The sequence below is a fragment of the Nomia melanderi genome, chromosome 12 (assembly GCF_051020985.1).
Source record: "Nomia melanderi isolate GNS246 chromosome 12, iyNomMela1, whole genome shotgun sequence".
NCBI classification, from domain to species: Eukaryota; Metazoa; Arthropoda; class Insecta; order Hymenoptera; family Halictidae; genus Nomia; species Nomia melanderi.
Window position 1 is genome coordinate 13783815 of NC_135010.1, and position 27071 is coordinate 13810885.

The window sequence follows — 27071 nt, forward strand, 5'->3', positions numbered from 1 at the left end:
GGTCGGCTGGCTGGCTGGCTCTATCTTTAAAGTCCGAGTGAAAGCTGCGGAAACCCATTCGCCGGCGGGACTCCTTTTTCCTTTCCACCGCTCCGTTTCTTCTTTTCCTTTTTTCCACGATCGAACTTCAGTTTCGCGTTACCTCGAGGACTTTCACGAGTCCGCGGCCAGCAGCCGGCTCTCCCGGTGCTTGCGACCGGACTTACGTGACTGAAATTGAAAATCGCGCGCCGGCTATCGGGTTCCTTCGATCGCGCGGCGAACGATTTCTGGCTGAGATCGTTCGCCGCTCGTCTCCTGTTTTCTGTGACATCGTTCTCCTCTGTTCCACCGACAGCGCGCAGCGCAGCCCCCGGAGTCTTCTCTCTCTCTCGGGAAAGAAAGGGTCATTGTTGCTTTACGAAACGGCGCTCGTAAAACGCGCGATCGATCACCGGTCTCGCCACGGACAGGGCGCTATTAATCCGATTTCGCAAGCGCGACGGCCGCAAATCGCGAGTTCTGCGCCGCGTATTTAAGCGAACGGCTCATTTGTCGCAATTAGATCAATTATTATCATTTGACGGGGCAAGTCGTAAACCGGAACGATCGCTCGCGCCGGCGAAGCGGAGAGCGCGTTGCCTCGTCGCGTCCGAGCTTCTCGTTCTCAGGTTTTCTTTAAATTCTTCGGTATCGCGATGGAATCTCGAGGACGATCTCTGTAACAGAAATATCATTCAGTTCCTGTGAACTCGAATTAAAGTAAACACGAACCCGGAATTCTTTGTATCCAGCGACGATTAGGTACAAAGTGATTCCAGCTCGCGGGATTATGAAAGGAACGATAGGGCGAGGGGTTAATTCGACGAGTGCGCCGCGGGAGAAAGGAAAAAAGGGACAGGAAAGGATCGGAGCAATCGCGACGAACGATCTCGCGCGTCGGGAACAGTTGTCCGGGGCAAGAACGATCGACGCGCGGCGCGGTTTTACGATCTACGCCGGTGTCCATTTTTGGTGGCGAATTCTGATCGAACGTATCGGCGCGGATCCGATTCGGTTTCGAAACCGCCGGGGAGGGCTAAGCGAGAGGCGAACCGTGGTGTTGCGAGTCTTGTACACACCGGGGGAATCGTGCCAATGTTGCCTCGTCGTGTTTTCATTTACGGTTAAACGAGTCCGTGTACGACCAACATGGATAACGCGTGTGCGGACTAGAGAATCGTCGCCGATGGAAACGATCAAGAGGATTCTATCACGCGATTCCATCGCCATCGGGGGAAGACCGCCGACGCGAGAATCCTCGCGGTTTAGGTATCAATTATTACGGTATCACGCGCGACACGCTATCGAGCTACATGTTTATCCGCTCGGCGAGCAACTCTTAATCTTCCTCGATCAACGACAGAAACGGCGAGCGCTGAAACCGTTGATTCACGAGTCCCTTGCGAAACGTTCGGCGGTGCATCCTTCGAAACTTTCGCAAATAAATCAATTTACTTAACACTTTTGTTGCACGCGAAATCGCCCCGTTTCCAGTTGTGTTACTCCTTTGTTACGGTAATTATTATATCTCCTCTACCGCTCGTTGCCCGTGCGGCTGGAGAGAACGGGGGTACTGTTGCGCCGTTCCATGCTCGGTAGTTTCACGTGCGGCGATCTGATACAGGGGAACATTTAAAATCGATGATTAAACCGGCTCGGCGGTACTATCGTTGGATCGCGTTGCCGTTCGACGGACGCGCGAGCGTCGCCGTAATAGAATTTCCTAGAGAATTCGAGCGCGAGGCTCGCTGATGTATTGCAAGGGTAGCCAGCGTAGACAGAGAGGACGCGGAGAGAATCGACGTCTCGGCATCTGTGGGACTTCTGTAGGTGGCTACACGTGTACCCGTTATCGAACAGATTTCAATTAGCGGCGACGATCGACCGAAGTAATTGCCGGTAATAAAACAACCTCGGCCCCTCTGTCTTCCACTCGGCCGCGTTCGTTTTTTGCGACGCCGCCGCCGCAACGACTCCCGTTTCACGTCGATTTATACCGTGTCCGTCGTTAATAATTTTCCTGGAGATCGCCCCGCGCACGAATGTCGCGAGCCAACGTCTAACGGAGATCGATCGGGGGGAAATTGCCGGGATGAAGAGGCTAGATCGAATATTCTATACGCGGGAATGCGACGAGGAGTATCTTTAACCTCTCGAGCGCGATTAACTTAATGCGTGACTTAACTTTTGCATAATCCCAGGTCGACACCCGACGATACTGTGCTTTAACGCTGGAACTATAAATCTCAGTAAACATGTCTAGTTTGATGATGGTCTCCAGATGAATTCGACAAAGTTAACTCTTTGGGGATGAAGATTCTTTGGAATATACAGAACCTTCAAAGGATGAAGCTTAATTATATATCAATTCCTCAAACTGTACTGATTTCTTGGTGTTTGAGTAGTTAAATCATTCGTTCGCCACTTAGTCTTCCAAATACGAACATTTCTAGTGTTAACCCCTTGCCGTACAATGACGAGTGAGACTCGCGCTGAAGATTTCTAGACTAATTTGACAACAATCAATGTTGTTCATTACCCACGGATCAAAGCACATAACTATTCCGCTATTAACAACGTATTATCTTCAAATGAAATTTGAAGTAGAATGGAAAATTTCGCTACGTTTCTTCTAAATTGCCGATAGCGAAATGTCACACGAGCTCAGTATCGAAAATAAATAGTACGCGAAGGGGTTAAGGGGGTTACGGAGGATGTCGCGACGCGACGCGTCGAGGAAACTCTCGAAAGAGCCGGTTCTAGGGGACGTGTTCGCGTGCCTGTCGGCACTAGAGATCCATAGGGAGTCGCGTGACTCCCCCGGGATGCTTATCTAATGCCCGCGGAGGAATCATAATGTGACGTGGGGCCGAGTTACATCGGTCGACGCCGGACCGGCTTTGCAAACGCGACACAACGGCAATCCCACGAGACGCGTTCATAAACGGACAAGACGGATGACTGTCGCGTTTCAGGAGTGGCCGGTTAATGCATTCGAATGTGTTGCAAATACGCGGTTCTGTTTGCTTTAGCGGGCTCTCTCGCCAGAGAAAGACAGAGAACGAGAGAGAGTGAGTAAAAGAGAGAGAGGGGAGTCAACGATTCGAAGGTTGGTATTTTTTATCGCGCCGACATACAATTCGTTCGTAGCATAAAATGCAAACCGTTGCCACCGCTCGCCGGTTATCACGTAAATTGCGTGAGTCATAATCACGGTACTTATTTCCCGCGCGACGTTGTTCGTACCTTTTATCTGATCACGGATCGGTCCGATATCTCTCGGCGTCGCTGTTAATCGTTCCGTCCGACGGGAATGTCACAATCTCGAGCCCGCGGCCGAGAGCGATCCGCCGCGTTCGGTTCTTAATCCGTCGATGATCGGTAATTACCGTATTCCGAGCAAACACGAACGAACCTGCCCAGGCGCTTCCCGTTCGTCCGTGGGATTCCGGTGGAACTGGATGACTGGCGATTGTCCGACTCATTTATAATTTCATGGTCCGACGGGTCGATTTATAATCCTTTCTTGCCGTCGGGGCTCGCCTCATCGCGCGCCTCTCTCGGCCGCGATTTAGGGGAAAATTAAAACGGCGTCACGGTGTCGCGATTTTACTCCCCGCGGCCCGTAAAAGTTGCTACATCGGTGATCGAACGGCGGACCGTTCGAGCGCTGTCGCGAGTGCAACGGCCTCACCGAGAGAATGCATCGTTTAGCGCGTTCGACCGCTAAGGAACTGCTCTGACTCTGCCATTGTTCCCAGGAAAATCCTTCGAAAATCTCGCGGACACCTCGTTAACACCGGTCATCTCTCGCCTGGCACCGGTTACCGTTGCCCGACGCGCTCGCACTCGCGCTCGCTCGCGCGCGCGCCTAAACGTTTTCCAATAAGTATCGGGTTTCGGGCGCGATTAATTGGATCGGAACTTTCGAGATAGGGTGTCAGCCATGAAACGGCGAACACGTTGTTGCTCGCGGTATATAGCGGAGTATAATCAACCACGCCCAGTCCAGGACCTCTTATCTAGGCTGCACCCTTCGATCCTTTTCGTCCTGGGAAGGCCGGCCGCGGCTCGCCTACAGAGAAAGTCCCGAGGGAACGACTCTCCCAAGGAGTGGAATTCGAATAATTGTCTCTCGCGCGGCCTTGAATGTCTCTCTCCCGCTGCGCGAACGCGCGCACCGCTCTGAGAAAGTAGTTTTTCCCTGGGCGTGGAGGGTTTTCTTTTTTTGGGAACGCTCGAGATTGCGCTGACTGGCTGGATTCTTCGTTTAAGCCTCGGTAATACGGATGCGGGACCATTTACGCCCAGCGGGACGCGGTTCGCGCGAGTAAGTAAATCGGAGCGGAAGAATGTTGCCGTTCGACGTATCGTTTTCGCGAAAATCGCGCGTCGCACTTTGCGGAAAGTAGATAGAGCGAGCGATGATCAGACGTTGCGGTTGATTCGGTGATACGGGCGGTTCACGGACTGTCGCTCAGTTTCCTTAACCGTTTCAGTGCCACGGATTTTTGTAACGGCCGAAAACTGGCGAGCAGCGATCGCGCTCCTTTCATTCCAGTTCAGAAATTCAACGAGGCTTTTCTATTTTTACCTCGAAACAAAGAATTGTAGATTTCATTCGATCCCCGTGTATTCACCAGCTTCTCAATGAACGTTAAACGTACCACGGTCAAACGACCGATACATCCAAATTAACCCTTTGCACTCCAGGCGCCTCTAGGTCACCAAGTGATTTGACACAGCAAAACTGTAAACTTTGATATTTAATATTAAACTTTGTGTAATGTATCAATGTACGAAATATTGAAAGAAAATAGTTCTCTTCCTCAAGAGATTCCTTAATTCAGTCTAAGAAAATATCGTCTGTATCTCATTAGAAAATACTGAATATTTCCGGTGAAAAACTTCTGGAGTGCAAAGGGTTAAAAGATGAATCTTCTCCTTCCTCGTCAAAAACAAATGAGAATACACAACCTGTTCCTTACGGTCCACAAGTTATTGTCGCATTCCGTTCGTAAAAATATCGGTATCAAAGTGCCGGTGCGTTTAGCGTTAATCTAGCCAGGAAAAGGCACCGCAGAAACTACCGCAACGTTCCCCGGGATTCGCTGTCGCCCGGCTTTAATCTAGAGCACCGCGTCGCCTCGATTCCGGAGTAGGTTTTCGATGAGACGTGACTGAGAGGCACGGGGGCTCGCGTAATAGTTAATTAACGAGCATTGCGTGGCGCGGCGAGGGAGAGATTCCAGGGCCAAGTTCAGGACAATGCTGCGTTGATCCTCCGCACGGTTTCCGATCGAGGCACCTCGCGCGTGTCGAGGACGTAAGGAATCGGGAGGGTTGTATTCGTGTGCCTTCGAGCCGGATATAGGCTCGCGCGCGCGCGCGCGCGTCCTTCGCCGCGGAACCGTCGCCTGTAATAGAGAAATCGGGGTCGGCGGCGTAACGCCGCGAAACAATACTTTGAAATCTCCTCCCGGTGGCGTGTTCCGCGGCCGGATTCGAGCACGTGACATAGCCAACGGCCATTCGGCCTGATTTACATCCGACCGCCGGCTTTTCCCTTTTTGGAGATCATCGAGCGCCGCGGATGCATTCGGAGCAAGTGGAATGAACGTTACGTGTTCCTCTGTATACGTACTCCCTGCTCCCGCGCGAGCGTTGGTTGGTTGTACGGTGAACAAGAGACGCGAGAGACACTCGAGGGAAAAAGCTCGCACCGCGACAGAACAGAAGCCTTTTCATCCGAGATCATTCCGCGGCGCTGAAGCGTTCCCCTATCGAGTAATGTTTCCGCGATCCCATGGAAATCACGTGTAAATAGATTCCCAGAAGCTCCGTTCGCTCGACTAGATTATCGCCGTAGAAGAGACGAACGGTCCGCCACCGGGGTATCCGTCGCGAGGAGCTCGAACAACCGCGGCTCTTGAAACCGGAGGATCGAACCGGAGCCGAGGAACGTCACGCGTCGTGTCTCCTCGCGATAATTTGCACTTCGAGAGGTCTCGTCGCGGTACAAAGGTACAGTTATCGCGGCGGTTTCGCGGAATAGCTCCTCATCGGACGGAGGAGGAGGAGGATTCGCAGGAATTCGCGTCGCGAGAAATTTTAGGCTCGCGCGTTCGACGGTTTTTCAGCGGTGCGCATTCTTTACCGAGGTGTGACAACTCGATAAGTCCGACCCACGCGTTCATTGTTCCTCCGCGGTGTGTCGCAATTTTTATCCGTCTCCATTAGCGAAAATTTTTCACGCCGAGCTCTTTCTCTCGCTCGGACGTCGCGACGGGCCGCGGGGATCGTTAGGAATCTAGGTTCTTTTCCAGGAACTGCTCGATTATGCGAGGACACGGCTATAATCGAACGCGACCCGGCAAACACCTGGATTACGCTGCGGGCCAACCTCTGCATGTTTAATCCCCGCACCGGCGGACTAACACCACCACGTGTCCGGTGGATCGCATCGATCGAGGGGGAACCCTATCGAGCGGATTCGCACGGATTTACGGCGTTTCCGCGCGGAGTTTCCGACGGTTAACCGTTCAGGAAGCGGTTTATTGAATTATATTGCATCCAGCACGTAGGATTGACCGTGGTTCCTGCTTGTGTCAGGGTCGTACCACTTTATTTAATAAGGGTCAATTACCCTCCGGCTAACCATGTTAGCACGCCATTGCATAATTTATGAATTACGACTGTCCCGCTCTCTCCTCCTGTCTCGCCGACTGTCTGAGACACGAACGCGCGCACCGAAATATTCGCCGGGCTAACGCGCTCGCCGGTAATATCTTAAAAGTTAATCCCCCGGCTCGGTTGTTTCCGTCACGGTAAATCTGTTCGCCGGGATTTACGCTCGGTCGGGGATCCACGCTTCTCCGTTTTATATAACTGACACGGCACTCGGGGTACTCCGTGTGTTCCCATCGCCGGAACACACACGATCGTTTTTCCTCGGAGTTTTCAATCGAGCCGAGTTTCCGATCGCTTCAACGCTCCCGACGATCGACTCGCGCGATCGTGTCGTTCGATTCCATCGCTCGCTGTTATACAACGTACCAGTCAACGATATTCGACTCGTCAGTTACGTTTTCAACAGTGAGACATTCGAGTTTCATCGTCCGTTACCTGAAACTATCGTCGTCTGTTAGACTTCCGACCATTTCATTCGAATTTCCGGGTGTTACAAGCGTTCTGCGCATAGTGGCTCGCATTCGTTTCGTTTACCTTCGCGCTGTCTCGTGTAATGGCAATGGTAAAAGGTTGAAACGGGTCCGGAGTCCCGTGGACAAGTGTTTAATCTAGATTCCGCGACTCGAGTCGGGTCTCCCGGACGCAGGATCGATCGCATCGAATCACGCGACCGATTTACCACTCCATTTGCTAATCCGCGGTCGGGTTGACAGTGAGATCAGAGTTAATTGTGGCCGCTCGGAGGACCGTTGAATTATTCCTCGGGCCGCACGCGAGACGCGTTCCTCCCCTCGGCGATCTAGATCCCGAGAAAGCGTTCGCCGCCGCGGCCGCCGGGCGATTGTCGCGCGGCGAGCACGATCGAACCCGTCGCCGCCGCGCGGCGTTACATTTTTTCTTCCTTTAATATCCCCGATCCTCCAGCTGTCCGGCCGATACCTCGGGACACGCGTCCGATAGGTTGTCGCGTACTCAATTAAAACTTGCGCGTCTAAATATAGCGGCCCGAGTGGCGCGCGGCATTCCGATCGTGGACATTGGTCGCGCCGCGGCCGCGCGACTCCGAGCCGGCGTGCACGCGCGCGCGAAAGTTCAGCGATGCGACCGCATCGGGACGGAATCGGAAAAATCCGGGGGCGTAATTCAATCGCGAGCACCCGCCGCCGCGCGAACGAAGCATCTGGAACGCGTCGACGGGTGTCCCCCGCAGTTTTACGGCGGCCCGTCCGCCGCCGGAAACGCGGAAGCGGATCGACCCAGCTTTCTCGCGTCGAACGAGCATCTCCCGAGCCGCGCCGGAATAATAAACGCTCGGGATTTTAACACTTCGCGAGCGAGCCGATCCCCACGCGGTTGTTCCGATGTTTTAGGAGATACTCGTTCGCCCCGGGCTCGCGTCGCCACCGACGGGATGTACTTCCTTTTCGCGATAAGGAATTTGATGAGTCGCCGGAATATTCAGTTGGAAATATAGGATACGGTGCTTTGTATTCCGACGCTTCGGTTCTGGGAAGTAAGGAATACTATTGAATAGCGACCCGCTAACGTGTCTGTCCGCGGCTTTCCGTTTCCACTTGTCGCGAGCACCGAAGCGTGCCTGTCAAACTTTAAAACCTCGATTTTTATAACGTATCATCGTGTGTTTTCGATTTAGGTGTCCATATAGATTCGCGTTACGTTTCCCACTGTTTCTAACAGTGATATTAATTAACTCTTAACGGAACAATGCCTTATAAGCGGCATATTCAGATTAAACGTTAAGTATTGCTAGCTCGTTTCTGTGAATTTTCCCATGTATCCACGTTATTTTTCGATAAACTTGAAACACTTCCGTTAAGAGTTAACCTTTGCACTCTGTAGGCTCCACTACGGCACCACTTATATTAAACATTTCAATGATCAAAAGTGAAAAAACTTATTACTGCATTTGCTACGCGCAAATCTTGCTAAGAACAATCAAAAAATCTAAGAAATATTATAATATCTTTTCATATTCATCGCGAGGACTAAAAATGTCTTGTTGCTGGTAGATTGGGAAATCAGGAGTGCTAAGGGTTAATAGCGACGAGTATTCGAAATCCGAATTCCTAATCCCGTTCGTCCGCGATTGTTCGCAGCCGTCGGATCGGTCCGTTAAAACGGCTGGTTCGAGCAGCGATATCCCAGAACAGCAGCTTGTCGGACACGTGAGAGTGAGCACAGGTGACAGCAAGCTGACAGCGGGAGCGCGTACAGGCCGGACGAAAATGCATTGGGAGCCTATAAGTACGCGTGACACAATCGTTGGGGAATGTCGGTGTCGGAGGGCCCTAGGTCCTCTCTCGGTTCCCGGTGTCCGCAATCCCGTTCGCGTCCGCGCCAGACGCAATTTCTCGTGCGAGACCCGCGCCGCGCGCGTATCCTCCTGTCCTTCGTGCCCCGCGAACCGCGATAGGAACGAAAACAGCCATGAAATTGCCTCCTGGGCTCGTCTCGGTCCGCCTTCGCCTTCGCTTCACGCGATAACCTCGAATTTCAAACGAATCCGATTCGTTGGCTCTCTTTGTGCCGCGTTTCCGGATATTGCGCGAGCAACCGACGCTCGGGAACACGGCTCACGGTAATCTCGCCTCGCGACTAGAGGCATTCGAGTGACTTTACCGCTCGGCTCTCGCTTTCGGTTGTTTCATGAATAATGGAAAAATGGAACGGAGTCGGGTACGAAGTCTCCGAGCGGCGGTTTCGTTAACGAATCCCTCGCGAGAGACGGCTGCGGCCGAGATGATAACGATTCGATGAATCATCGGCGCGGTCGTCGATCGCGGGACTCGCGCAAGAAAGGGAAAGCCCTCGTTGTTGCACCGAGGGATGACGTAAAGCAACTGTACGCCGGTTTAATCCTTCCCCGCCGAGATTTCGTCCGGTGGAGCGAGAGGCTCGCCGCGTTATCGAGTCGAAAGTAGGCCTCGCTTGCTATCTGTCTCTGCGATTAAACGTTGTAAACGTTTACACGTTCGCGCATCCGCCTTCGAGAACGCGGCGAGCCGACTCGAGACGTCGGGAACATTTAAATCGAAGTATTTCCCCTCGCGGCGGATCCTTGAGCGTATCGTTTGAGTTCTCAAAGCTTCCGAGGCGAAGCGTCCGCGAGGAACGTTCCTATAGGAATCTTCAAACGAATGGAATCGCTCATTGCACGCACTAATGAGTAACTCGCGGCTTCGTTCGAGTCTCGCGGTAACAGCGCGGAAAAGCGATCGAAGATTTTGTAACGCTGCAGTTGGCACGCAGCCATTCGACATTTTTTCCCTCTCGGGATACCTCGAAACGGAGCAACGCAGAAAAGTATTAACCCTCTGCTGGCGAATGTCATTTCGAAGATGAAATGTTCATACTCGACGGACTAAGTCGCGAACAAATGATTGAATTACTCGGACAACTAGAGGCCAGCGCGTACTTTCCTTTCATTCTATTAATTAAGCGATTGATATATAATTTAGCTTCATCTGTCGAAGGTTCTGTGTATTCCAAAGATTCTTCTCCCGCAAACGGAAATAGAATCTTTGTCTCGATGAATCGCCTCGGAAGAATCGCCTCGGAAGAATCGTTTCGTTCGATGAACCGTTCTCATTCGATTGTTTCCGAATGGTCTCTGCTCTCGGTCTCGCGCTTCACCGGCGATTATCTTAATCTCCGCGCGAGCGACTTCGAGCGACGAATTACGATGCCGCGAGCGTAGACTCGAAATAAAGGTCATCGTGGCCAGACACGAATTATTTATGCCTTAAATTGAGCAGCTAAATGACGCCACTTCCTCGCGAGTGACATCATATCGCCGGCCGTTCAATGTCATCGTGTCTTTCCGAGCATTCTTCACGGAACCATCGTCGCCGCGATTCAATGCTCCGGATTCGGAGACGCTTGTAATCCCCTTCCCGCGATCGATAGTCGAATACCGCCGAGGCAACGTTTGCCCCGCGCTGTGCATGGTTTTTTCTTCGGTGCACCGATGCGTCGCCGTAACGTTTGCCCTTTCACGTGTGCGAAAATTCGCCGGAGATCGACGGATTCGAGGAATAACGAGTCCCCGACACGCAGAGGGTGGTTCATTGGGAACAGCGGGGAACTGGCAGCGATTATGTCGCAGTGGAACGTCCCTGTCTCACGTTTATTTGACGATTTCTTGGAACGAAGCAACCTTGTATCGCATTTCCGTCCGGTAGACATAGCGCAGGTTATCGTAATCCGAGGAATAGACGCGCTGCTTACGCGAAATCGAGCTGATTAGCATGAATGGACGTTTATACGTTCATCGATTGCTAGAATATTAACCCTTTGCCTCGAAAAATTTCTCACTAGAAATATTCAATTTATTTTTATGAGATATATTCACAAAATAAGGAGAACAATGGTATTTTATTTCCACATTTCACGTATCGACAGATTACTCAAGACTTAATGTCAACGAAATTTTACCTTGATGAAATCGAGCGACTGAGAGGCACCTTTGGAGTGCAAAGGGTTAATTCAGTGATAAATTTCTAACGAGAATATTCTAATTGACTTGTCTCCACTATTGCACTTTACGAACCACGAATTTCTAAATAAAATATCGTCGCGTTGCCTTTCACGTCGACGAATACTCAACTAGCATGTCCAATGAATAGTAGGATAAATCCGAAGCAGTACTTAGAAGCGGTGTTGAAATCGCCAGCCGCTGCAGATCCCTGCAGCACCGGCCTGGGATACGGTCGATGTTCATCGAAGCGGTCTCGCAATCGCCGGCCGATGTCGCCGTCGGATTAACCCGGCTCGGATCGATTGATTCAGAGGCGCGGATACGAGCAGCCGTTCGAAACGAGTCGCGCTGCTCCCGCACGAAACCACGAGAAAGGTGAACGCGTGGCTTTTAATTCGAGTCTCCCTCGAAACTGCGAACCGGTGAACGTCGTATTCGTGTTCTCTCGGATACGTCATCCAGTTTTTTTCGACGTAGCAACGAGCGTGTAGCTAACGGGGCAGCGCGAGCAAAAAGTCCTCCGAGCGACTAGATTCCGTACGGTGCCTCGGCTTCTTCCCTCCGACCTGGAACATATTTATCAATCAACGTCTGCGAAGGTGCAGTTTCTGCTTTACGAGCAGCGTCGGATCCCGTAAAAACATCGCGAATAACAACGATCATTGAACGGGATCCTCTTTCCCATCTGTCCGCTTCGCGCGATCGCTTCCGTGCAGCTGGATAGAACTGTTGCGCCCGAGGACGTTTTGCTTTTGTTCGAACGATCTTCGGTTTTGCACGCTGTTCTTGCTCGTACCGTGCCATATGTTATTAACTCCGCAGGTTCATTGATACTTTAGAAAGTGGCTCCGTTCCCGAAGAATCGCCGGCGATCTCAACGACTTCCCGCTTCTGTTTTCACCGCGTTTTGGAACCGCTTCTCCGCGTAATCGATTCGCCGGTTGATTTTACTCTCTGGATCTCTCTCGTTTTCCGTCGAGGCCGAGAGGATTCCGTCGAGTGTAAAACGATATTGAAATAGATTCCATTATTTATGTCCGCGATCACGCGAGCCGATAAGCGCCGCGGTTCTGGAAGGTCCGTGGAAGGCGCGGAGGAACGCAGCCAACGGTGCACGGGGTTCAGCGACGGAACGGGAACATTCGGCCGCGGGTTCGAATGACTCATCGCTATATTACGAACCGACGCCGAACAATTGTGACATGCGCCGCTAACCGTTTAACGGTGTATCCCGGTAAATTACGTTCAATTAGAGCTTTCGCTCGTTCCCGGTCCTCCTGCTGCACCTTCGACTCTAATAGCGTTCGGCGATCGTGTCTCCGATTTCGTTGATAACGACCCACACACAGAACTCTGTATTCCATTCGACAAGGAATATTAAGTAGTTTAAACATCTAACCTTTGCACTCCACAAGTTTTTCACCGGAAATATTCAATATTTTCTAATGAGATACAGACATTTTCTTAGATTGAATTGAGAAATCTCACATGCATTGAAGAGAACTATTTTCTTTCAATATTTCCTACATTGATGCATTGTACGAGTTTATTATTAAATATCAAAGTTCACAGTTTTGCCGTGTCAAATCATTTAGTGACTTAGAGGCGCCTCTGGAGTGCAAAGGGTTAGAAGTGTTCGGTAAGCAATTATTCGAAGCTCGCTCGAAAGTGATCTATCCTCGGCGAGTTACACGGATAAACGACTTCTCTTTCGTTCGCGGATTGATAAAGTGCCGCGTCAATTAGCGATCGCCTCGTTATCGCGCTGCCGGGTATTCGTAGACTAATTATCGCGGAACGTGAGAACGACGCGTTGGATCGTCGCCGTTCTCGTCGCGCGTCGCCCTTGAATCCGAGAGATATGTATGTGGGTGCAGATTCTGTTGCGTCGCGCGACACGCAATCCATCGCGAGCTCGAACGACGAGCGAATCGTTCGAGGTAATGTCTCGTTCGCCGAGCCAAGCGGCTGAATTCTTCTAGCGAGCGTAGAGACACGCGTGGAATAAAGCAAGACGATTTTTCTCGAAGCGGCGTCGAATTAGGCGCAAAGTCCGCGTCGTCTTCGGCGGATCCTCGCGCTTCGATCGTGTTCAGCGGTTTCGCGGTGGGTGGAAGAAGGGGAGACGAGGCTTCTCCGTGACACAGATAATCGAAGAGTAAACCGTCGATTCGATGGATACCCTCGGTCTCACCATTTCGGGCGAAAAGGTCGATACGCGCGTAAGGCCCCGTTCACCGTGCGGTTAGAGCTCTCCGGCGCGAAACGGCGGGGGCGTTGTGACAGGACCTTGTCGCGGCCCACACGCAGGTCTACAGTACCTGCCGCGACTTCCACAGAAACTCCTCGTTAACTTCAGAGCGGATCCGTTCGAGCCTTCGCCTCTCGAGCTCTACGATTTCGGAAGAGACGGATTCTTCGAAGTTCGTCTCGGAGGTTCCTCGCTGGAAATATTCCCGAATCCTCTGCGCCGCGTGGGATTCCGATGAGCGCCGATTCGGCGGTCAACGCGTTAATTGCCGATCAGCTCGGAGCCGGCGCGAGCGATGCGCGACCGACTTTTTTCAAAGGATCTCGAGTGGGAGGGCGGCGAAGGAGTAGGAGGAACGCGCGGAGCCGTTTCCGTCGAGCATCGAAGAAGATGCAATAAGTGACGGCCTTGATTTCTCGTTTCTGCGTACGGGAAGATCGTTCGTGAAATCGATCGCGCGTTGCCTTTAGCCTACATAACCAACTGCTGCGATATGCCTGCTTCCCCTCACTCTCTCTTTCTCTTGCTCTCTTTTCCCGGGCTCTCAATGCCGAGTACTTTTACTTCGGCCTGTTCGCGAACGATTAACCGGTGCACCGAAATTCGCGATCCCCCCGTTGCTTAGCGTTAGAAGAGATTAATCCGCGCGAGATTCACGAAGACGAGAGCGGTAGAAATCGAGGAGATGTCTCCATCGCACGGAAACGCTGGCCCGTCGGGCTGCGGTTCTCAGTTTTCTCGCGGTTAGAAATTCATCGGGCAATTAGCGGCGAACGGAGCGCAAAGCGGAACTTAATTGCGCGCGTTTACGGCGCCGGGGACCCGTTAAACGGTCGGTCGACGCGTCTGTAGGAAACGGGTCTCTTCTGGTTACGGGGACGAGCGGTAGGTACGTCGGTCCCGCGGGTAGAATCGTAGAAATCGCGGTGCGGCGTCGCTGACCGGCACAGGAAGCAGGGTGCAGCCTTCTGTTCGGCCACCTGCTCGGCTCGCTCGCCTCGCGAAGGGCTTCCAGGCTGCTCGGGACGGAGCTGTTCGATCACCTGGCTCCGAAACGCGCGTGGCTCGTCCTCAGCGAGAGCGCAGCTGCTGGAATTGCGTGAATTTACGACAGTCTTCCGAGGAATTCCTTCGAACAACTGTGCGAGGGACAATCGCGAGACCCGTTGCCGGCTCTTGAAAAGCGTGAAAGTAATCCTGTGGACTAGAGTAACCGAGAGCCGGACTCGCGGACGTTGCCACCGGCCGGAGGATCAACTGTAATTATTCCATTATCATTAAGCAGCTAATAAAGGGGAACGGATAGCCGTTCGTCGAGTGTCGCGGAATCGATTTACAAGGTCCACGGGGGCACGCGACACGCCGGCAACCACCGCCGGTCCGTTCGGCGAGATCGATCAAGATATCAGCGTGTCATTGTCGTAATTCATATCGCGAACGAGAAACGCTCGCGAGCGGAGCCGAGCCACGGGCGATTGTTCAGGCGGCGTGGCGCAACAGTGAAAGCCCACTTAGGGGACGCTGCGGCGATTAACGAGATACCGGGGGGAACACCTTTTGAAACGGCACGCCCGCTGAAACCCGGTCGAAAATTATCCGTCTGTGTCCGATTTACGACGAGCTGCGCGGCGCCCACGCGCGATAAATCGCGGTCCCGCTGTAAATTGTGCCGCAGGAACGGGCAATCGGTGGAGGAACACAGCGCAATATTTCACCCCTCGGTCCGTGCCGGCCGCATTGTCTCGGCCCTAACGAGAGCCTCGCTCCGTTTAAGTGGAATTATCCTGTCTCATTAACCAACGCATCGACGTATTCCTCGCTCGAGGGATCACGGGACTTCAGGGTCGCTTCTGCGGTGTCGGCGCGTCGCCGGTGTCCCGTCGACCGGCCGCCGCCATTTCAATCTTCACTTCGGGACGAACCGAAATTTCTTTCCACGCTGCCAACGCTCGGATCTCTGCGAGCACTGAACAGTATAAACGTCTCGAATCTCTTTAAGAGCTTCAGTATCTATCGTATTGTGAGATGATCCTAGTGAAGAGAAAATTGAACTTTGTCGTCTGCGTTTCGTCAGTCGTCGCCTTCTTAAGGGAAAATATCTTGGGTGCAATGAACAAAGTGAGCTGAACAGTGTCCTTAGGACACACAGTGAAAAGTGTATTATTCCAAGTTCTCACAATTTTATTGTACGCCCACGAAATCCTGTCCTACAGTATCGTTCACGATCTTCAAGATTCCGAATCTGCGAGGCCTTCCGGAGATTCACGGAATCGTAATGCTCCGAGGCCCATCGGCAGCCACGGTTCCCAATAAAGCCAGCACCACACCCGCGGCTCGGAGAAAACGATTAGACGCGCACGGACGATTTTATCGCGCGACCCTGCCGCTCGCGCAGCCGTACGGCCGTGTCGTCGCACGACCGCTTCGCCTCCTCGAGTTTTTCGGCCGCCCGAGCCGACCCGACCCGACCGACCGGATGAAACGGCCGAGCAAAGGAGCCGGGCTTTCGTTATTTTGTTCCCCCCCGTTTCGCGCCGTGAATCATCGGCCGAGTTCGTTCCCCTGGGCCAGGTCACTCGGAGGAACCACCTTGAAGAGATTTCCGAGTAAGGTCCGATGATTTTTCTCCCTCGCTTTCCTGCCGCCCGGCTTTTCCGGGACCCGATGAGTCAAGCGCGACCGCGTGACTGGCTTCGCGGATCGTTTGCTTCCTCCGCGAGATCTCATCGGGGGATTTCCAGGCTCCGTCGTGTTCGAGGACGCGGAATCTCACGAGATAAGGGGAAAGAAAGAAGCGCCGAGAGGCGTGTAACTTCCACCCGACCCTCCCGTCGACCCGATATCGCCACCGGCTCGTCGCCTAGTACCCCCAGAAGCGTATCGAACGCCGATCGAACCGGATACTGCCTCCCTCTCCCTCAGGACCGAGTCGTTAAGGACTCGCCGAGGACTCATTAAGCTACCTCGCACAGTCGTTAGGCACTCCTGACGGCTGCGTCGATGTCCCGCAATTTTTCTCCACGGCGTTTTCTCCGCTCGGGATTCCCCGGGACGTAAAAAAACCCCCCGAGAAGCGGCTCGATCAGTAGCCAGCCATAGAGAACGAGTCGATTAGATGCCGCGATCGGAACCGCTGTAATTAGACGACCGAAAGGGACATCGGCCGGGAGCAGCTTCCACGCAAGGAAAATCGTGGCATTGTATCAGTTTCCATCGGGTCCGACGTAATGCGTCGCTTCCGATCACGAGACCGATAATCGAGCGATTAGGCTTCGTCGATGAGACGAGGAAAGCAGAGACGTTCGTCGAGAAAAAGGATCATAGGAACGAGTAAAGTGCCCACGACCACGCCTCGCTCTTTCTCCGTTCGATCTGAAGGATGTCGCGGAGATCTTATTCAACGAGGAGAACATTCTCTCCCGAGAACCATAGAAACACCAAGTCGAAGCAGTGTACTGAATGAAACGGAAGCTGAAAAGTTACGACTTCCAATCTTCGAATTTCCTTCGATACGGCGATCATAAAATCAATTAATCCTACGCATACGACGAACGCGGAAGCGATGCTCGATCGCGACGAGCACGCGACGAACATCCGAAATAAGATGCACATTGTAGGGTCCGCGGCCGACAGTCCCAGAATCCCGGTGAACCCCGGAGGGCCGGGAGAGCCGGCTCACGTGGTCGCGTCGCGGTTGATATCGGGAGGAGGCCGTCGTCGTCGCCGGATTAACGGGAGAATCGAGTGGTCCGCCTCACCTCGAGGACCGACCGACCGACCGACCGACAGACCGATCGACCGACCGACCGACCGACCGCAGGACAGAGGACAGGCGAAGGAGAAGGAGGCGGCCGTGCAAAGGAGAGGAGGTGGATGAAAGTGGGGAAGGAGGGAGGGGAGCAAGCGGGTGTTGGGTCCGTAGGAAGGGAGGCTAAGAGCCGAGGGGAGAGGGAGAGGAGGAACACGCTCTCCTCCGGTGCACACTCTCGTGGTGACTCCGACCGGCAAAGTGCTCGCGTTCGTGAAAGTCCACAGACGACTTTCAGGGTCGTCTGCTCCGCTCGTTCCGCCGAAGCCGGCTTCGCCTCGCGAAAAAGGAGTCAGCCGCCGAAAGGGATCCTCGTACGCGTCGCCGCGGTTATCGCGGAGCAGTCCGGACCCACCGCGACGGAAAAGGGAAACGGAAACGCCGGGCACCGTCCGTGGATCGCGGTCGACGGCTCTGCGATCGGCGGCCCGTCGCGATCGCCGCGCTGCGCGTGTTCCTCTTCGAGCTGGTGGAATCGAAACCGCGCGGCGAGTTCCTTGACCGATGTCACAGTCGCCGCTGGATCGAGCCGAGCTCGAACCTGGATACCTGGATCCCAACGACGACCGCCGTCGCTCAGTGACCGCGCCGCTGTATGTTGTGACTCTCTCTCTCTCTCTCTGCGTGGATTATCCGTGATCGCGCGGCGAGAACCGCGGGGAACCGTGACGGAGCCTTGAACGGTTTCCAACGTCGAACGTCGGTGGACAGAGTGGTGGACATTACAAAGTACAGTGATCAGCGACGATGTCGTCCCGGCTGCGCGGCTCCTCGACGATGAAGGAGGCCACCGAGGTGCCCCCTTACGCGAGGGATCACTTCAGAGAGGACAACGGCGTGGCCCAGCCGTTGAAGTCGCAGTACAAGAACGGGACCAGCCGTTATCACTTCGGCATGACGAGGCAGCAGAACGAGGAGGCGAGTAAGAACGGCCGAGACCATAAGGAGAGGCCGCCCGATGACGCGGACTTGCTCTACAAAAAGAGCAGGGACCACTTCGGCGCCTGGGACATCAAGGACATCGTCGTTCAGGACGAGAGGCTCGGCTCGAAAAAGCAGCCGGACCGATTCGACGACGCCCGGCTGACGAACGGCAGGCCCAGGAACGATCTGGCGAGGCACGATCGCCACGAGGATCACGGCAGAAGCGACTCCGTCGATCGCGAACAGACGCACAGATCGAGGAAGAAAGGTGAGAACTGGGAATGCGACGCGAGGGTGTTCTCGAAGCCGCATCGGTCGAGGATCAACGAGGGCAGGAACGACTCCCAGCCGATTGACGAGAGGGATCTGCTTCTTAGGGAGATCGAGAACCTGGCCGTCGACGGGAGATCGCCCGATCGAAGGATCCGCGCGATGATCGAGCGGTTCAAGTCCCGCGAGGAGGAGAAGATGAAATCGAAGAAGGATCGGGACTCTCTCAGTCCGGAGAAAGACGAGTATAGATCGAAGAGCGCGAGTCGAGGCGATGCGCGGACCGATCGCGAGGATTGCGTGAACGACAGAGAGTTCGGGGTTCAGAAGGAGGACAGACGGGACGATCGAAGAACGACCAGATCCAAGATCCGCGAGCCGGACAGAATCGAGCACGAGGAGAACACTAGGAGCCGCTCCGTGGACCGGAAGCACGACAAACTGAACGAACCAATCTGCGAGAAGAATGAAGAGTTGAGAAGGAACGCGTACGTTTCCGATAAAAGTCGCAGACGGTCCAGAGAACTGGAGGACGATCCTCCTCGGCGGAAGGACAGCCCGAAGAGAAGGAGCTACGCTTACGAGGGGAACCCCGAGGACTTCGACGTGCGGATACAGAGGTACGAGAGAGCGCTCCTCGAGCCTAGGAGGGACCTAGACTCGCCCAGACGCGTTCCGCTGAAGGACGCAGCCGCGGATCTAGGTAGGAAGGAGTCGTTCAAAGATCACGATCGCCAAGTGGCGAGGAAAAGCTCGTTCAAGACCGGCGACGCGAAGAAGAGCCGGGAATCCAGCCTGAGCAGGAGAGCCTCGCTGAAGAACCAAGAGAACGACCTGCACAGAAAGAATTCGTTCAAGAGTCAGGACGCCGAGAAGAATTGCTTTCGAAAGGACGCAGCGGAACACGTGTCCAGGAGAGGCTCCTTCAAAGAGCAGGGGCACGACGGTGGGAGAAAGAATTCCTTCAAGGAGAGCTCGGATTACGGGAGAATTTCGTCGAGGAACTGCGACGAGGAGGAAGAGAGAAAGAACTCGTCGAAAGGACATTCCGGCGGAGTCAGTAGAATAACGTTCAAGGAGCAAGACGCGGACGCGGCCAGGATCCACTCGTACAAAGAGCAGGATGCGGAAGCGGGCAGGGTCAGCTTTAAGCACCGCTCGAACGACGTGGGACGAAAGAACTCGTTCAAGGAGAAGACCGTGGAATTCGCCGGGATCACTTACAAGGACCTCGAGGACAACGACGAGGAAGCCGACCGGAGGATCGGGTACAAGACCGAGGACCACGAGCCGGGCAAAGTGTCCTTCCGAAGTCTCGACGAATCGAGGCGAAGGTCCTCCCCGAACGGGCGATACGTCGAGTTCGGGCCGGCCTCCTATCAGTCTCAGGAAGCGGAGCCGCCGAACGATCGGGACGCCGATTCCGAGAGGAAGCATCCTCTTAAGGATCACGAGTCCTCGGGAAGGAGGCGGGCGTCCCTGAGGAGCAAGAGCCACGACTCGTTCGACAGGAAGTCCGACAGACACTCCAGGCCTCTGAGCCCTCCGAAGAGGAACGATCCGGAGTATCGCGAGGATCCCAAGGATCACGAGGATTTCGACGCGAACTCCTGGCACGAGTCCAATAGAATGTTCGCCGCGAAGTATCTGCGGGAGCACAGCAGATACCGCTCGAATCCCGAGGGCCATTCCGAGATCGAACGGGATCCCTCGCCGGAAGTTGGATTGCTGGAGATCCGGGAGAAGAGTAGTCGATCGAACGATCGGTTCGGCAACGAAGTCGAGGCTGCCAAACGGGAGCAGAGGAAGGATTATCCGAACGCGATCGCGTACAATCACGGGGACGCGGATCAGCCTCAGGATTCGGACAGCAGATACGCGTCCACTCGCGAGAGGAACGGCGCGACGATCATCAGGATCCGGTCGAGCCCGGAGACACCGGTCGAGAGAAGACGTCGGCGTCGTCCCGCGCAGGATCTTCACGTGGGCAGGCGGAGGCGTTACGACGCCGGGGACGAAGAGGACAGCGAGGACGAGGACGAGGACGAGGACGACGACGAGGATCGCCGGCGACAAAGACCGCCGAGGGACTGTTTCGCGTCGCCTAGAAGCTTGTCCACGCCGTCCAGACGAATTTGGAACTATCGCGAAGGGGTATGGCATTTTCATGAGTCAATCGCGTTTGATCGATCGTTTATGGTACAGAAGCGAGAAGCTATATTCATAAATCGATGGAGAAGATGAGAGGGAGAGAATGAGCGAGGGAGCGAGGGGCGAGGGAGAAAGAGAGAGAGAGAGAGAGAGAGAGAGAGAGAGAGAAAGAGAGGGAGTGAGAGCGAGAGAGAGAGAGAGAGAGGGAGAGAAAGAGAGAACGCGCGCGTAACGGTCCCGAGGCCGGAGCGAATCGAAGGGCTGCACGCTTGTTGCGTTCGATTCAGGATTTTGTTTTTCTGATTTTCACTACTCTGCGACACGCCGCGCCACCGGTTCTGCTGCTGCTACTGTTGCTGTTACTGCTGCCTGTTGGACGGAACGAGCATATAACGTGCGCGGAGTGTGTTGGTGGATCGTTTCAAGGTGCGAACGTTTTTCTTCTGACGCGTCTCGCGCGATTTCCTTCGGGACGCTGAATCGAGATCGTCGCTTGCGGTTTAGGGTATGCCGCAACGGACGTCGCTCGAAGATGAAATCGTTGTCGCATACTTTCAGCTACGCAACGATGGAACGCATCGAGACTTCACGCCTCGGGAACGAACGATTCGACGGAATCGCGCGTGCCTCTCCGGCTTCGGTCAGCTTCGATTTGAAACGTAGCGAGCCATACGGCAACGATTTCGTCGTCGCGCGGTGTCCGGTTACGATATAGGGTTACCCGCTCGTTCCTTCGTACGGTATTACACGTTTTCGCGTGTTCTCCGATGAAGCATCGTTTCCGCGAGTTGCGTCACACGCGGAACGGCCGTAGCCGTCCGCGTCGGACGCCCGCGTTCGTCCGGCAACGACGGAATGAAATGCAACGGGACGATGTACGAAACAAAGTGAAAGCAATCACGAAAGTAATTACCCGTTTATCTCTACAGGATTATCAGAGCACACGAGCGTATATGAGCGAGCCAATGTAGAAAGTTTTCATTAAATTCATAGTAGACGAGTGAAACTTTTTTCATTCCAATCCAAACCCCATGCGACCAGTGGTCCGCGCGGGAAGGTGCCCGGCTCTACCGATTTCCATTCGCGAAACCGCGTTCGCGACCGAAAATAATAATCCCGCGAGCCGGCTCGAAAGCCGGCGCCGATTCGATCCGATCCGATCCGATCGATCGATCGGGGTGAAAGTGAACCGCCCGGTAGCCTGGCTGTTGTCAACGGTCCCCGCTAATCCTTTAATCGATACAGCCGTTACCTAGCCGGCGAACTTCTTTTTTCCGAAGCCGATACCGAGCCCGCGTTCGCGTTAACTTTCTCGAGCGGCGTTCTCCTTTCGCGCTCGCCTTCGACGCGTCGTCGCCCTCGGCCCTCGACGATAACGCTCGCAGAGGAGAATCGATTCGCTTCTCGATTCCGACGACGGAAAAAGCGCATTCCTCAGCTGCAAGGGTTAACGGTTTGTCGCCGACTCACTGGCTCGGCTTCGCGCAAGTTTTCAATGTCCTTACGTAATTCCGCCGTCTATTGGGCAACCCGTCATGGAAATGTCAGCGAACCGCCCACAAGCGGAATGGTCGCGCCGCGTGTAGGACACGAGCGCAGCCGCGGACACACATCTTTCTCCTCTGAAAAATTCGCAGCCTTTGTCCGCGGGATGAACATCCGTCATCGCGGGTCGGGGGACGGGGATCGGTCGTGTCGGCCGACGTCGTTTCGGTCGTCGTTCTCGCGGATACGCATGGAAACGAGAATCCACTCGATAAAGTAACGAGCAAGGTATCGGGGGGGTTTCGATTCGATGGTCGCCGATCGTCTCGCCGGGTAAGTGACGCAATCGTCTGCCTCCGACCGCGGACGTCACGCTTATTCTCGTCTCGGGAACGGGGAAAACAACGAACCCGAGCGGTTACAATCGGCATTTAAATGGCTGCGAAATCGGCGGATAATTCACCGGGAACGATTATGATTTTTAACGAGATCAGCCTTCTCTCGCTTTAGATTCCTAACGCGTCGAGACCTCGATTCGTTCGCTTTTCTATTCACAATGGTGCGTTTCTCTCTCCTGTTACGATTCATTTCTCGATTATCTCGTTTCTTTCGGTGGCCCGCATATCTGACCGACACGTTCTAATCACCGCTGAAAGATACGACGCCGTGGACGAATAAATAAATGAATAATTCACGCGAAAAGGATACGGGCGATTTCCAGGTGGCCGTGTCTCGGGAGAAAAACACAGCGGCGCGGCCCGTGGTCCCTTTCACTCGTGAGTCAGGACGAAAAATATGTTAATTAGACGACGGGACCGAGCGCCCGGGAGATCATTATTCAGGATTACTATATATAGACAGCTAGAGAGACGTCGGCTCGGCGTATTTTCCATCGCGCGGTGCCTCCTCTCTCGTCTACTCGATATTTGGCGATGCCGCGAGCCTGCTCCACGTGGGCGGACCGACCATATATGCCGGCCGGAAGGTTCTTGAACGCATCCAACGCGCCTCGGCCGTTTCCATCCTCGCCGCTTCCTTTTATCTTCGCTCCGAGCCGGCGAAATGTCGCGCGGAATCGATTCCCCGCGCGGCGAAGGCGTGGACGCGCTCCTCCGCGCGGCCGATACGCTTCCACCGCGGCCGCGGGACGCGAGCGTTTCGAAAGCGGAATCGTGGAAATGCCGGCGAGCACCGTCGTCGGACGGCGACGTTACCACCGACGTTACCACCGACGCGGCGAGCAATTAAAAACTTTTCCCAATTACCAAGCGGACTCGCCGTTCGACCTTGTCCCGCTTCGCACGCAATTACGACCACGGCACGAGCGAAACTATGATTCAATTTTACCTCGATCGCTCTTTTTTTTCTCTCTCTCTCCTTTTCTCTCCTTCTCTCGTCGCGTTCGTTTTATTTTAATCGAGGATGCAAGACGTCTGCGTCGAGTCCCTGTTTCGATACGTCGCCGAAGGCGACTGACATTTATGAAGATGATCCAGACCTTTCACCGTGTTGCAATTAGAGTGACCCGACGGCTCGGTTTGGATCATCTTTATTCAGTTACTCGGGGCTTTCGAGAGTAAACCCGTTTATTGCGTGTCCGTAAAACAGAAGCCTCGAGTGACTGCAACCTTTCAGCCGGTGAAAGCATCCCGGGTCCAACGTCTTCACCCGGCTGTCTGCTCGCCTCGATCTAACGCGCGGCTTTTTTCTTCGTTCGCAGGGTGTCCTGATCACGGACCGCGAGGAGGGCCAGCCGTGCTTGCAGTGCAGGGAGACTTGTTCAGGATTCTCGCCGCACACGTGGAGGTAAGCTTCGTTGCTTCGTTACTTGGACGCGCGGTGCCGAGGACAGGGAAAATAGACGAAACAGAGGGCAGAGTTCTCTGGCTCCGTCTGGACGGTCCACTATGCAAAGATGATAAGGCGCCGGCGCGTTCCGGACGCCGCGCGCTATCTTTGGGGGAGATCTTCGATCTCATCGAGCCGGTTCGACGTCTCCGGGACTGATACCGGGCGCGTTTATTCACCGATAATGCCGTCCCGCTAAAATACAATGTCAAGTAAATTATTATACAACGCGTGGGATCGGCCGGAGAAGATACGCCGCTCGGAACATTTTAGTCGCACGGATCGTGCCTTTGATTTCCGTTAATTCCGATAACTCCGATAATCGAATATTCACCGGAGAACCTTTAGCGAGAGTCCGCCAAGATCCTGCAATCAGCTGAACGGTTAAATTAATCGGATAAGCGAAGGAATTATCACCCGATCAGTTGCTAGTCTACTTAATAAGTCGCCGGTTAACCTACAACCGAGGCTGACACATTTCGGGGTCGACCTACCCGCAGTTTCCCACGTTTGTTGACGCTTGTCCGCGATCCGACTCGATTGATCGATGAATCCCGTCGCCCCTCAATTAGCTGCACACCGTTTAATGCGGTATATCGCCGGTCGTGTCCCTCTAATCAAGATATCGGGTTTCCCCTCCGCCGTAATTATCCCCGTCCATTAGCTCGAATGACGGCGGAGACGCGGAATTTTCAGGCGTTCGATTAACTGTAAAGGCCTGACCCGCCGCGCGGAAAAGAAAACCGCGCGCGTTCGCTGAAACTTCAGGGAGTCTCGTGATATCGAGCGCGTGTTCGCGCGAGCGCGAATCCGTTCGAAGATCGAGGTCGCGGGACAAAGAAAGCGAGAGGCGAGGAATCAATGGTCGATCGGCGAGACCGTATCCTTCGCTCGGATCGTGCTGGAACTGTTAACCGGGAGAGGCTGTGCGCGCCGTATCCATTATCCGAAGCGTAACTGAGCAGCGGTGAAATTACCGACCGGTAATTACCCTCCGTGACTTACGGGCCAGCAATGCGGTAATAACGAATTAATTGGCCTGTGGAGAGACGGTGAAGGATGACGGCGCGGCGCGCGGGGGAGGGGCGCGGCCGGTCGCTCCTTCCAGCATCGCATCGCCCGAAGGAGAAAGGTGGGACAGCCGTGCACCGCCCGGTGCATTTATAGCACCGCGGAGATGGATTCACAGTTATGCCACCTAAAGCCATTCGAAGCCGGCCGAACGCGACTAAAACGACCGAACGAGCTACCTGGAGCGCTCGCTCGCTCGCTAGCGCGTAATGTCGCCTCCGATCGTCGCGCGTCTATATCCGGACTTTCGAATTCAATTTTATAACGCGACGCGCGTGGGAAGATCTCCACGGTGCCATTTAGAGAGCCGGTCGAGCCGAACGGAACGCGCTGGGACTCGATGAAACTGATAAAAAGAACCTTATCGATCGCGCGGGCTCTTTAATAGAGTCTCCCGCGAAACTATCGGGGGAGGCCTTTGAAATGCTTTCGGATAAACCTAGACTCTATTACCTAGATTCCGTGTTATTTTTTCCCGTCCGCCGGCCGGAGGGGAGCGTGGGCGCACCTTTCCCCCCTTCGCCGCGTGACGATGTACGAATCGACCTCGTAGATTTCGGAAAACAGGGTCGTTTCGCTAGGGGCGCCGTGACAATTATTCCGGGGCCGGTGGCGGGACATAGCTCGCTTCAAAAATAAATCGTTGACACGAGATGAGGCCTAGCCGGTGTCGCGCTGTTTCGCTCGCTCGAGGTAAATTTAGATAATTAATTCGCGACCCTCGATCGACGCGCCGACTCTTTCTCCGCGCGACCCGGTCGCGAGGAAAGCGCCGCGAAATGGGTTTCCGTACCGGACGGCGCGCGATTCCGTTTCCAGCCGCGCCGGTTCGGCCTACATTCCGCGCGATGTCCCATTCAAGCTTCCGCGGCGAGACCGTCGGGCCCAGAAATAAGTTTCAAGGAATCCAGCCAAACTCGAGTCGCCCGTGGATCGGATCTTTGGCGTGATTAACCCTTCGCCGACGGAGATTCTCTGAATACAGAATATTTCGCGGATTCCGGTAAATTAGACGTCGAGTGCTTAAACGGTGGAGAATGAGGAACCTATGTACCGATTTCCCGATGTTTGAATAGTTAAATCATACTTTCGCAACTCGGTATTCCAAACGTGTATGTTTGATCTCGGCGAAATGTCGACACTCGTCCGCACAGGGTTAAGGGTCGGACAGCGAGGAACGTTGGGATTGGTCGGCCGTCGCGAACCACTGGGAGGATCCCTTGACGAATCGAATTCCCAGTGAACCGCGGCTCCTTATCGTGTTATCGCGTACAAGTTTCTGCTCCGCCTAGTCGATCACTCGGAACGACGGAGAGTCGTAATCCCCGTTTCCAGGCGAGGATTCATCCATCAGAAACAGAATCCGTCGGACATTTTATTTTCATCGATGTTAACGCGGCCGACCGCGCCTCCGTTTACCGAGGTGCAGCTCCTCTACGCCTATGGACGTCGATAATTTACGCAATAGAAGCGAACGGGCAGGCACCGAGCCGAGTCGAGAGAAGTTCCGATTGTTGTTCGACACGTGCTGGACTCGTATAGACGTCGTCCCGGCCCTGCGATCAATCCCCATCGGTTCCGCGAGCTTATTCGAGCCGGACGCAGGAAATATGTGTGCCGCGGCTGATTTACTGGCGAAGAAGTGGCGGATAATCTAGCAGCGGGCAGCTGTTTATCGAAGACAGCCATCCGTCCGCTCGTCTCCAGGTCCCTCGCCGCGGAGCCGAGCGGAGCACGTGCTCGTATTTATAGATTTATCAGTTGCCAAACACCGGCGGAAGTAATGCGAAAGCGTGTTAATCAACGTGCCCGGGTCTTCTCTATCCGACCGCGGTCTTAATTCGTGACTGCGTTTCAACGATAACCGGCCGATCTCCGGGGTTTTACGAGCCGACGGCGAACGGCTCGGCCAGAACCACGTGGCCCCTACTTGCGGCTTCGTTATTCTCCAAACAACGATACCGTAGTCTATCCACGTTCTAGCCAGGAGCGTCCTAGGTCTAGGCTAAGCCTAGTCGCAGGCCTTGAACACTCTGGATCTAGCGTAATCTAGG

At 54.2% G+C, this 27071-nt stretch overlaps 1 protein-coding gene across 2 annotated transcripts in view; it reads left to right on the top strand.

Annotated features, from left to right (window-relative positions):
• The window catches only part of Lmpt (four and a half LIM domains protein limpet), an 82474-nt gene that overhangs the window by 4943 nt on the left and 50460 nt on the right, over window positions 1-27071 (top strand). Inside the window, exons 1-2 of one of the 2 annotated variants that reach the window (XM_031992067.2) lie at window positions 18001-20616; window positions 23819-23904. In XM_031992067.2, coding sequence (XP_031847927.1) covers window positions 18016-20616; window positions 23819-23904 — 2687 coding nt within the window. In that variant the 5' untranslated portion in view covers window positions 18001-18015. Of the gene's footprint in view, window positions 1-18000; window positions 20617-23818; window positions 23905-27071 lie in introns of those variants that run through there. The other variant, XM_031992073.2, reaches the window with a different exon arrangement.